This window comes from Gossypium hirsutum, chromosome A06, assembly GCF_007990345.1.
Source record: "Gossypium hirsutum isolate 1008001.06 chromosome A06, Gossypium_hirsutum_v2.1, whole genome shotgun sequence".
Classification (NCBI taxonomy): Eukaryota; Viridiplantae; Streptophyta; class Magnoliopsida; order Malvales; family Malvaceae; genus Gossypium; species Gossypium hirsutum.
Genome location: NC_053429.1, coordinates 5039141 through 5052237, shown reverse-complemented (window position 1 = coordinate 5052237; position 13097 = coordinate 5039141). Strand labels below are relative to the sequence as shown.

The 13097-nt window shown below is 31.9% G+C and overlaps 1 protein-coding gene across 1 annotated transcript; it reads left to right on the top strand.

Moving 5' to 3' along the window:
* Positions 1–3965: 3965 nt before the first annotated feature.
* LOC107963514 (probable trehalose-phosphate phosphatase D) lies at positions 3966–6393 on the top strand. The gene is made up of 11 exons (XM_016899998.2): positions 3966–4092; positions 4211–4472; positions 4563–4775; positions 4847–4942; positions 5033–5089; positions 5178–5279; positions 5358–5435; positions 5550–5619; positions 5715–5785; positions 5898–5990; positions 6086–6393. The coding sequence occupies exons 2-11, from the start codon at positions 4230–4232 to the stop codon at positions 6152–6154; spliced, it is 1092 nt and encodes a 363-aa protein (XP_016755487.1). The 5' UTR covers positions 3966–4092; positions 4211–4229; the 3' UTR covers positions 6155–6393.
* The last annotated feature ends 6704 nt before the right edge of the window (positions 6394–13097 follow it).

Genomic DNA, 13097 nt, shown 5'->3' with positions numbered 1-13097 from the left:
TTGGGATTTGAATTTGATAATTTTGTTTATATTGGAGTCTAATTTTTTTTGTTTTGTTTAAGTTATGCCTTTAACTTGAATATTATTCTTACATTAAGCCTTGAATTTGACAATTGTTCTCATATTAGAGTTTTTTTTTGTCTAAGTTAATATCTGAATTTAATAATTATTCCCACTTTAAGGCCTGAAATCTCGAGTTTTCAAGAACTACCTTGGATAAAAAAAGCTCAAACCTCAATGTAAGAATAATTGTCAAGTTTAAGGTGTAATTTGAACAAAAAAAAATTTAAATCCCAATGTGAGAATAATTATCAAGTTAAGGGTCTAACTTTAAAAAAATAAAACTCCAACAAAAAAAATTAAATTCAAACCCCCAAAAGTGATTTAACCCTAAGTTATGCTGCACCACATGGCTTATACGTTAGAAAGTATAATTAATAATAAAGATATAGGGTACAAAAGGTGAAATTTAAAGAAATATTATTATGAAAATGGATTGGAAACTTCATTCATGCATCCTTTCAATAATTGCCTGAAAATATTATTAACCATATAACCAATATAGGTTATAAAGAAAAGTTGTAAATCTAATTCAGATACGAAAAAAAGTGTGTTAAAAAGAAAATTTGAACAAATGTTTTGTGCTTCAAAACAAATAATATTTTGGGGACAAAAAGTGAAGAGTCCAAATCAGATAATAATTGGTTAAGTGAAACCGTACGTTGTGAAAAACTTAGTTTTAATTGCCGACCTTAATTAAAAAATGTAGAGAGAAAGGTGAGTAATGCAGACAAAAGGGAAAGCATAAATGTCAAATTTATAAGACAAAAAAGCTGCTGGTTTTGATTCAAACTGCATCAAAGGTTAGGTTGGGTTGGTTTGGAGCTGCTTGTTTCAATATGCCTTTACAAGGGGCGGTGCTCATTCAAATTTCTTATGCCATCTCTTTTTTGCCTGAATTTTATGTTTACTTAGAAAAAGTGATTCATACCTTTCCTTTTAACCTTTTATAATAAATTTAGAAATAAAATATTTTAGGAAGGTAGAATTGAATTATAAAATTTTAATCAGAATAATTGTATTCTTAAGAAAAAACAATATTGTTGAGAGAAACAATTACAAACCCTAAATTCAATATAAAAAAATATCAATACATAATTTTATCTAAATCCCTTAAATCAAATTTCTTTTAACATATAAATTAAAAAAGATTAGTATAAATTACTTGGAAAGTTAAAAGTGAAATGATAACATTGACCCTTTGCCATTTTCAGCATTCATTAATGAAATTAGTCTTCATGGCAATTATACAAATTCATTCCGTATGATATGAATAAAATGTAGTTAATGTCAAATAGGAATTATTGACTAGAAAAAAAAAGTTACATCAAATTAAGTTGAGCAAAGAAATCATTAGTTTTGTCTTGTTGAAGGAGTTTCAAAACTTCAATCGGTGCAGTATTAAAAGTATATACACTTGATTTCCATGTCAAACTCATCTTAACCAGACGATCTGCAACTAAATTACAATCTCTAAAAATATATCTTATCCTTTATTGACATTCATCTCTCATAATCTAATTTTTAAATCTATCATCATACTGTCTTGCCTTAATGTTTAATTAAGCTATTAATATTTCCATGTACAAACTCCTTAATAGGAAAGTCTATACTTGAAGTTTCAACTTCATTAATTTCTAGAGCATAAAAAAGTCTTTTTCTTTTTCTAGAAATATTTGACTCGAAAATTAACTTTTCCGACTGTTTTCAATGTCCAGAAAATGTATGGTAAAACCTATATCATGATTGCATAATTCATCTATATTTTATAGAAATAAAAAAAATGAAATAATGTATGATTGAAGACTCTGAATATTCCATACAAACAATGAAATAATTGAAATGCATTTTATGTATTAAATATAGTTCCTCTTTGAGAAAAAGGAATAATTGTGTTAAAACATTAAATTCTTAAAGCCATTTTATTTATAAATAACATAGACTTAAAAGTTCTTAAAATCATTAAGTATCTAAAATTCATTTAAGACCTCTTTAAACAGACAGTATATATATCTACAATAAGTTTAAATACTGTAACGTAAGATAAATTAAAAAAAAATTGAATATATCGTACTAAAAATAAACATTTATACAAAAAAGTCCTTAGTTGGTCAAAAACACACGCTTGAAAATGGTTTCCTATAGCATCATAAATTTTGTAGTATATTTGACTCTCGAGAAATAAAATTTGAGCTCTCTTGTTGAATACCAATCAGATAAAAAAACAGTTGCAAACAAATGAAAAAAAAGTAACTTTTCTTTTATATATCCAGTCACGTCTCCCATAATTTGCACGACTCAACTTTTTTGTCTGAATGATTCAAAATTTAACGATGGAAACATTCTTCTTTTTCTTTTTTTAAATAATCTTTTAGGTAATTATTTTAGACATTGGATTTTTTTAATGATAAAACATTTTAATTTATATTAAAATAATTAAATGACACATTAGATTTTATGTTGCATAATTTAAAACAATTTTAATAATAAAGGGACATAGTTAGAACACTTTTTAAGTTTATAGATCAATTTAGAACAAATGTTATAATTAGGGTAGTCATGTTGAGTCTCGACTTAATTTGATATCGACCCAGGCTAGACTCTTAAATAAGAATAATATTTTCTTCACCTATAATATTCAAACTCGAAACCTTATTTCTTTTGACACTCAATTCGACAATAAATTAACTAAAAAATTGAAAAAAAAAAATAATTACATTAATTATTTAATAAATTAAAATAATAAAAAGTTGGTGATTGATTTACAAAAAATAACGTGTGAGCCAATGGTTTTTCCTTTTTTATAATTCACTTCTCAAACTCTCACATCTCAACAGTCACCATAAGTAGGGACATTAGCAAGTCGAATATCTACTAATTTTATAATAGTTGAAACCAAAATTTTAATTCCATCAATGGTGGCAAGTCACAACTTTTAAAATGATTTTAATAATTATATCGAAATAAATGGTTTTAAATTTTAAATTTTAAATTTTAAATTTTTTAATAATAAAATTTTGAGATATGTTTGAAATTCAAATTAATTAAGAAAAGAATTTTAAAATTTTTAGAATTAAATAATTGATCAATTTTTTCAATCAAGAAAAACAAACACCTAATGCTTAAATTGATTAATCTTAATAACCCTAATATTTTAATTTTCATTCTAATTTTTTCTAAAAAAATCTAAAACCATAATATTTTATATATGTGAAAAGAAAAAAAAAGGAAAAGATTGACTGTTATTAGTTTTATTTTAATAAGTTAAAATAAATATAAAATTTAAGTAACTAAAATCATTTTGATTCTTATAATTAGTTAAATTTCTACAAATACATAAATCCCTATGTGAGTGTTGAAGGAGTTTCTTCGGATGCTTAGCAATGAGAGGAATCAAAATTGAAAGAACCCCTTCATCCCCATTTTTTACAGGCTTTTGAACAGGACAAAACCATGTACCTGCCATTTTTTTTTTTCTAAATCGTATACGATATTTTTCTTAGAGACAAGGTAAATAAGACAGTTGAATCCTTAAATCCTGCTGATCAATGTAATAGTGACTAATTTCTTTATTCCATACCTTTACAATTATGAACTTTAACTTCAATTTTTATCATTTTACCAACAAGTTGCTTAAAAATAAAAATTAAAACCCCCCATTTTTGTTTTTCATGGGGTGTGAAATAGACCATGTATCTCATTACTGTTCCCCCTGCCTCTAATTCAAAGAAAACAATGGAAGGAGGTGTCTAAAAGTACAGGTGGCGAAGAAAGGTATGGCTGTTTCGTCGTTTTGTGCTGCCATACCAAGGTTTTCCCCTTTTTTTTTTTTTCTTTATTAGTGCGCTTCTGTGATTTTCACCTTTTCTTTTCAGTATCTTTTTTGTAAATCAATTTATTTATTTTCTCTCTCTAGTCCCTTTGCCTTCCTATTTAAAACCCTGCCCTTTGCTGCACTTTTTCTGTACTACTCCTAGTCATTTTGTCATTGCCATTGTTATCTTCTCTGTTTTTTTTCTTCACTCTCTTCAGGTATCCTTCTAGTCATTGAACTTGATGTATAAGATTTTAATGTGTGTGTGTGTGCGTTAATTTTTTTTTTCTTTTTTTGCTTATCTGGTCTGGTTTTTTTGGGTTTTGGAATATGCAGAACAAGTTAAGAAAGAAGAATGACTAACCAACAAAATGTGGTGGTTGTGGATGTGAAACCCCATGGTGCTGTTAAGCCACCATTATCATTTCCAGTGGCCAAGTCCTTTTCACCACAAGACCTGAAGTTATTGTTAATGAAGAAAAGGTTCGAAACTGAGAATGCTTGGGTACTGGATTCCATGAGAGCTTCTTCACCTACTCGTATCAGCAACCCTACTACGACTTCCTTACCTGAAACTGATGTCAAAAGTTCCTGGATTGTAAGTTGCTATTTCTCCGTCAATCTTATTTAAATAAGTAAATAACCCCTCCTTTTTTGTTATTATTGTTGTCTAATCCTTATGGAACAGGTCCATCATCCCTCAGCTTTGAACATGTTTGAACAAATAGTGACTGCTTCAGAAGGGAAACAGATTGCGATGTTCCTTGACTACGATGGCACACTGTCACCAATCGTTGAAGACCCGGATCGAGCTTTCATGCCCAGAGAGATGAGAGCAGCTGTAAGAGATGTTGCAAGATATTTTCCTACTGCAATACTCACCGGAAGATGCAGAGACAAGGTACCTACATAACATTCTTTAATCATTATCAACTGCAAAAAACTATTCTTTTGATGATGGAAATCCTACAGGTTTACAGCTTTGTAAAACTATCTGGACTTTATTATGCTGGTAGCCATGGTATGGATATCAAGGGACCATCCAAAAGTTGCAAAGACAATAATAATGTAAGAAACCATCAGTTTACTTGAACAAATTTAATCTTTTTCTACCCTTAATTTCCCTTCATCTGTTGGTATTTTTTGTATATATTTCAGGGTAAGCAGGGAGTGCTTTTCCAGCCTGCAAGTGAATTCTTGCCCATGATTGATGAGGTCCTTTTTTTCCCCCATTATGTACAATGCATATTCTGGAAATATATATAAAAAATATACTTATTTTTTTCTTTTAAAAAAAGTACAGGTGTACAAAGCATTGGTAGAGAAAACAAATTCCATTCCAGGAGCCAAGGTGGAAAACAACAAGTTTTGTGTTTCCGTACACTATCGATGTGTTGATGAAAAGGTACAAATCGAACCCACTTTTTGTCTCATTATTTTCGTCATTAAATTTCAATCCTAATCTCACTGATTTACTGTGCAGAGTTGGGCTACAATAGCTGAGCAAGTTAGATCAGTGCTGAACCACTACCCTAAGCTTAAATTAACTCAAGGGAGGAAGGTATAATCATAATAATACATAATCATAATATATGTTCTTTTTCTTTAACCCATTTTTCTTAAAAGAAGAAGAAAAAAAATCATTATTTTATTTTATTTCCCTTGATTCAAGCAGGTATTAGAGATACGTCCCACTATCAAATGGGACAAAGGGAGAGCCCTTGAATTTTTGTTGGAAGCACTAGGTGAATATATATATATACTAAAATTTCTGCCTTTTTAAATAATTACTTAAATATAGTACTAATTTAACTTTGATTCAAATTTAATACTTTTAAAGGATATAACAATGCAAATGATGTTTTACCAATTTATATCGGCGATGATCGAACTGATGAAGATGCTTTCAAGGTAACCTACAAATTATAATTAAATAAATTTACATTTTTCTGTAAAAATTAAATAATTTCTGGTCAATTTTTAACGCATTTGTTTTTTTGCCTTTGCATGGTTTTATGGTCAGGTTTTACGTGATAGAGGACTAGGATTTGGGATTTTGGTTTCAAAAATACCCAAAGAAACTAATGCATCCTATTCTCTCCAAGAACCATCGGAGGCACGATTTATTACTAATTTTGGCATATTTTGCTCTTCTTTAATTTAAATATATTTTTGGTCTATAATTGTTCATAAAAACATAATTATTTTCAGGTTAAGGAGTTCTTGCGACGTTTGGTGGAGTGGAAAAAGTTGTCGCTACAAACACCCATAATTGGCTAAAATTAAGTGCTTATAGAGGACCTTGCTGAATTATTTAATGTTCTGGTTTAGAGAGAGTTTTTATAATTGTAATTAAATACCAGTGTTCAGAGGCTGATAAAAAAGAAAAAAGAAAAAAAAGAATTGTTCCATTAATTTGGAAATTCTTTAAATCGACTAATCTCTCTCCTTCGTATTTGCATAGATATTATTCTCAGATATGTTAACCATTAAAAATGGAAAAAGATGGTTTCATGATACACCAACGTGCCCATCCATCTTCATATCTATTTGTTAATTATAAAATATATTATTATAATTAAGTTTAAATAAATATGTTATCATGTAAGTAATAATTTCACAAGGAATAAACCTGCAGACACAAGCAATTAACAATTCTTATATTAAACAATAATGCCATCAAAACAAACATTCAGAAGCTACAAATCCATTCATTATTATTTTCCCTTATTGAAAAACCCAACTAAGTACAATAAACGGGAAATTATGGAGGCAACTTTTCTCTTTTTGTCTCCTTGAAAGGACAAAAAGTTTATTATAACTCCATACTTTTAAGAAAAAATAGTAAATATTTGGACCAACATGTAATTTCTTAGTTTTTAAGGTGCTTAGGAGAAAAGAAAAATATGGTTACTAAATTAACTATAAAAAGATATATAATTAACTAATGAATTTGTATTTTTTCCATTATTAATGTCAAAGATCAATTGGTTAAATTACAAGGAATTGTCACCACCTTCATCATTCACATATAATAAGATTTTCTCTTGGAAGGTGCATGCTCGCATGTAAAAGAGAAAGAAGAAGAAAAGGCAATAGAGTTCATCAACCTAATTTACTGGTTGAATAATTTGAAGGTTTCTTGAATTAGTTCATGCAATGAGAATCCAATAATTATTAAAAGTTGATAAACTAGCTAGTTAATGTATTGCATTCCTTGGGGACCATTTTTCATGTTATGTTTGAACACTTGAATTTTTTTTATTTTTTTTACTTCAGTGCAAAATTTACGCCAAGAAAAACAAATGGAATTTGATCTCATATATAAACCTTACGATGGATCAATTCTTATGTTACATGAATCTATTTTAAATATAATCAAATCTCAATATATATTAGTGATTAGAATATTAATTAGTTACTATGATCTTCTTTTTTGCTACATATCAAATCAAATAAAAATATTAAACAAAGGCATGAAAATGTCATGATCAACTAAATGAGATGTCAATATTCATAACCTTCTCTGCTTAGCCATTCACCTTTTTTAGATCATGGTTGAGTCTTTTCTTCACTTTAAAGATCTCTATATGTTGTGTAGGATTCTTGATGTCGTTGGGATGAGCTCCTAATCCACTTTAGATCTTCTTAAAATAATATTGATCTAGTTCTTACCCTTGGTCAGGAGTTTGCATTTGCTATAATTCCCTAGACCCATAAATACAGGAGAATTAATCCATAAAGAACTCTTACTTGGAGTTATGGATTTGCACAAAGTCTTCTATAATAAAAAATCACATGATTATTAATATTTCTCACCATAGTCATGCCTCTAAATCTATCTCGTTATCTTATATTTTTTTAAATATTCTAATGGATATCATTACCATTTTCTTCTCAGGGTTCTTTAATTATAATAGTGTTATCACATGCATCATTCCTTGTCCTTGTATATTCTCTCGCGAACATATTTACTATAGAATTGTAGTAGAATCTAATAAAACAAAGAGTACCTACTGGGTTGGGTTTAGATGAACCCAATTTATCATATAGGTAGTTGTGTTGACAGCTTCAACCCAGAACTTACGAGTAATACCTTTATTGTTAAGCATCACTCTAGCTATCTCTTGTACTGTTCTATGCTTGCGTTCAACAATTCCATTCTGCTGTGGAGTTTTTGGAGCAAAAATCTCAAGCTTAATCCCTTCACCTTCATAGTAATATGCAAAATTCTTATTCTCAAACTTCCTTCCAAGGTCACTATTTATCATTTTGATCATGTCAACCACTCGACCTTTTTCATTTATCAAGGTTCTGCATAGCTTCTTGAAAATTTCAAAGGTGTCATCCTTGTCTTTAAGGAATCTCACCCAAGTGTATCTCGAGTAGTCATCCACACACACAAATACATAGCGCTTCTCTAATCCGTTGAAGTAACACTAGTGGCTCAAGTGTTTGGACTTGTGAAACTCTCTAATGTTTCTCCCTATGTTGTTTACCCTTCAAACAACTTCTACAGACTTTAGAAACATTTCCACTTAGCTTAGGTATACCTTTGACAACTTCAAACTAAATCAGTCTTTGAAGTCCTTTATAGTGCATATGCCCAAGCTTCTCATGCCATAGTTCTAATTTATAAACACTTGCTTTGCCACACTTCACAGTCTGAAGAATCTTGTAAAAATTATCAAAGATATGGACTTCTTCCATAATCTTCTCTTTTTTTAGAAAAAATGCACATCCATCTTTGGTGAAGCTGACCAACATCCCTTGATCACACAACTTGTAACATGATATGCGTGATATGAAGTAAAAAAAATTATAAAGAACTTGATCACACCAAAACTAACTAATATCACGACGTTAAGGCAAGCGCACCTATCGAACAGTAGTATAGCTTAGTGGCAAGACCGAGTTATCGTACCCAAGGGAACCAAAAGTACTATTACTTACTTCCTTTCTATTATCTAGCCTAAAAATAAAAGAAGATTGTTTAAACTAATTCTAAAACTAAACTAAGAAAGCACAAAGAGCAAATTGGGAAACTTTTAGGGAAAAGCTGATTGATATGGACAATACTCAAGGGAGAATCCACCTAGACTTCACTTGTTATTGGTTCTTGAGCTAAACGATTTATTCACTTGACTTGATCCGTAGAGATCCCTAATTTATGCTAAACCTTCCGTCAAGGTGAAGAGCAACTAGGCCTAAGTTGTTAATTAAAGTTCCTTTATTAATTAACTCCTTAGGTTACATTAATTCGATCTATGGATCCCCATATTAGGTTTGACCCTAATCCGGCAGATTTATGTCGCCCTATGTCTAGGGTTGCATGCAACTCCTCTTAATTATGGTAGATCTACTCTTATCACAGGGACTTTTGCTCCTCTGCTCTAAGCACATATGTTTCTTGAATTAATACCTAAGTTTATTAACACAAGAATTAATCACACATAATTAAGAACAACTCAAGTATTTATCATATAACTCAAGAATAAATAATAACAAGATTTGTCTTAGGTTTCATCCCCCTCAAGTATTTGAGGGGTTTAGTTCATAATAAAGAAAGAAAACATCTCAGAAGATATAAAATAACAAAACATAAAAGAACCCAAAATACCTGAAAGAATTTAAGGAGATCCTCTATATTGCTGCAAAATTTTGGCTTCTGGGATGAATCAATCGGCTATCCTTTGGAGTAATCCCTTGCTTCTACTCTCTGTATTGGCAGAAAAAAATATTTCCCTTAGCAGGGAAATAAGCACCCCCTTAGCGTTGCCTCCTAGGGTATTTATATAGAGATTTGGGGAGCCTTTCTTAGCCTCCAAGTATCTCAATTCGAGTGAAATTCCTCGTCCTCGCGACTAGAACACGCCCGTGTGCCACGCCCGTGTACTTCGACAAGAGGCTGTGTGAGATTCTGTTGATTGGGGCACGGCTGTGTGGCCTGGCCGTGCTTGTCGGGGCTGGGCCGTGTGATCTTCATGTGGCACGATCGTGTGCCACGACCGTGTGGTAATTCTTTGGGCCGTGCGTTTTCACATTTTGGCCTATTTTCTCCGGTTTTTAGTCTATTTTCGTTCTCTTCTCTTCCCTATACTCTCCTGAGTATAAGATATGAAAAAGAAAGATTAAGAGCACCAATTCTCACTAAATTGATAATAATTCATCCAAAATATAGGCTAAACATGAGGTAAAAATATATATAAATTAGCGTTTATCAAATACCCCCACACTTAAGCCTTTGCTTGTCCTCAAGCAAAATCTCAATCCCTAAATAAGAATCATTCCTCTCAACTTACAACCTTTATCAATAATGTTTCAAACTAATCTACAGATAGTCATACAATGAAAATTCAATCAAAAGAACATTAGAGACTCAATCACTCTAAGTTGAGAATTTTATCATTGAAACATAAGTTTTCTCTCTTCTCCTAAGTAATTATCACTCCATCTTAATTAACAGGAGTTGACATCCTCACTAAGGATTCACTCTATCCACTCGAAATGTTTAGGGTTCAAAAATTAAGCACTCTCTGGTCAACCTGAAAAGTTATTACCATAGGCTTGCTAGAAAATCAAATCTCCACCACTGTAGGCTGATATGATACATCGACCAAAAGGTCTTTCAAGAGTTGTAACGGGGCTTGGTTAGGGGTGTTGTCATAGGCTGCAAAAGAAGGTTAGAATCGAGATTGAACTGAAAAATTATCTAGCTAGAAAAATCTCTATCACTGGAACATATTTCTCAAGCTAATTCTTATGATAATATCAACTTTGCCTTGGTAGCTTTAAACTAGAAATATGCAAAAACTTATTGAACTACTATAAATTACAGCTGAATACATATGTTTTTTTAAGAACAACTCATAATAACTTGAATATTTACAACTGTACATGCTGGAAAAGAGAATAAAGCTAGATAATAACTTCAACTCAAATCTCGACAAAAACAAGGGTCAAAGTAATTGAATAAAATTCAACAAAAAATGGATTATTGGTTAATAATTAGAAGGTAAGTCAAAGAATGGGTTGTTAGACTCAACAGGGTTCAATAGGGGTTAATTTATGAGAGTGGGCTTTTTGTGGAGTAAGTGGGTTATATCCTAAGTGTCTTTATCATTTTGAAATATCAAATCAATGATGTGGTCTTGACGCGTATAATCAAAGCAAGTTCTAGAATAACAAATCAGTATTGACTCACTCAAAGCAATAACAAAAGTGAGCACGAAAGAATGTATGCTCAAAACGGCTCAAAATCTCACCAGAATTATGGCTTTTGATGTCAATCCTGTGAATTTCAAATCTCAAGATAACACTTAGAATTAGGGAAAAGAACTTATGCGAAAAATTTGGGGTTCTCAAAAATTTCAACTTATCATGCTTGGTTCCCTAATATTTTAAAGTCTGAATAATCAGAGTACAAGCACCTATATCTTAATTCTCAACATATCAATAAAATCATAAATCAATCAGAATTAATCCCTAATAGGAGACTGAGAATTATTTGAGAACAAAGCATAACGAAAAATTTCAGGGATTTCACAGATAATGTAAAGATTTAAATGAAGCTTCCCCCCACACTTAAGATGTACATTGCCCTCAATGTACAAAGAAACGTAAATAGCAAGAGAAGTATAATATCATAAGATAGGGATAGAATTGAAACTCCCTAAATTTAGGATGAATTTTTGAGGAAGAGTCAGCAGTTTGTGCAGGGTGTTCCTATTTCCGTTTGAATATGAGCTGTAGAGCACCTTTTTGAAACTGCGAAAATATTAATTAGTCGTAGGAATTTTCAATTAATAGAGATTACTCATTAGGGATTGGCCGATATAAAAGATAGTAAATTAAATAACAGAAAAATAATAAACTAAGTTCTAAGAATACTAATATTGTAATGATTAACAGGATAAAAATAAAATTTGAAATAAAAAGGAAACTAATAAAGGAAAATTAAAAATAAAAAATAAGAAAAAATAGAACCGAATGGGAGAATAGAGGCACACGCCCATGTGGCTCGGGGTTAGTCCGTGTATTTCAAAATTGGCGTGCCTGGCTCGAACAATACGCCCGTATGGACTAGCTTGCACGGCCGTGTACGAATGGGTTCGCTGCTCCCACGGGCGTGGGATATTTCGCACGGTCGTTTCCAATTTGACAGTGTTGGCCACGGTCTGAGGACACGGGCGTGGGGTTTGTGTAAGCCCGTGTTGATACTGCAGGTTTGCCTTGGCCATGTCACACGGCCGTGGGCAAGTGTTGATTGCCCGTGTAAAATTCGTAAGGTCACCACGGCCATATCGCACGGCCGTGGGGAATTATCGATGACCCGTTTTTTGGGAAAAATTTGTGCTCTATTTATACACAGCCTTGGTACACGACCGTGCCTCTGTTTGAGATGTTCACACGGCCTCGAACACGCCCGTGGGCATGGCCGTGTGGTTCTAATTTCTTGCAACAAAAGTGTTAGTTGATGTATTAAATGACTAAAATAGAAGAAAAATTACTAAGTTAGTGCCCGAGTTGCCTCCCGAGAAGCGCTTATTTATAGTCTAAGCTCGACTATGTTCGAGCTTTGTGTTCACGGCGGTTTGAAGAGTTGATACTCCTCTATCCTGTTTAAAACTTTATTTTCAATGTAGGATTTGAGTCGAGTGTGGTTTACCTTGAAAGTGCCGAGTGACTCATGTTTTATCTCTACTGTACCATAGGGGAAGATTTTCATTACCGTGAAGTAAGGTGTGTCACTTGTGTGTTCTTTTGAATTCAAGATTCGAGGGTCACCTTCCCTTAAAATTACCTTATCTCCCACATTGAGTTGATTTGTTTGTACCCGAGGGTTGTCTTGGTGATGCTCTGGGTTGGTGTGGCATATTTTGGGCTTTTCGTGATAGTTCAGCCACTCATCTAGTTCCTCAGTCTGAATTATTCGCCTTTCGGGTACATCTCCTTAGGATGGACTTGCCTGTGATTGGGTTGCCTTTATGTGGAGTGTATCCTGCACAGAAGGTTGGGTAGTGAGTTCAGTGTTTTTACAAGGACTCGTAATTATATTATTATCAACTGTCTTAATTGCATTTTGAGCTTGTAAAGTAACTTTGCATCACCTATACGTAGTGTAAGCTCACTGTTTCTAAATCAATTTTAGTTCTAGTCGTCGCTAAAAAGGGTTGCCCTAAAATTAAGGGTACATTACTATCCTCATCAATTTCTAAGACAA

Coding starts and splice junctions, on each gene's coding strand:
- LOC107963514 (XM_016899998.2), top strand. CDS start 4,230: ATGACTAACCAACAAAATGTGGTGGTTGTGGATGTGAAACCCCATGGT. Junction 4,776..4,846: donor CCGGAAGATGCAGAGACAAG/GTACCTACATAA, acceptor GAAATCCTACAG/GTTTACAGCTTTGTAAAACT. Junction 4,943..5,032: donor GTTGCAAAGACAATAATAAT/GTAAGAAACCAT, acceptor TATATATTTCAG/GGTAAGCAGGGAGTGCTTTT.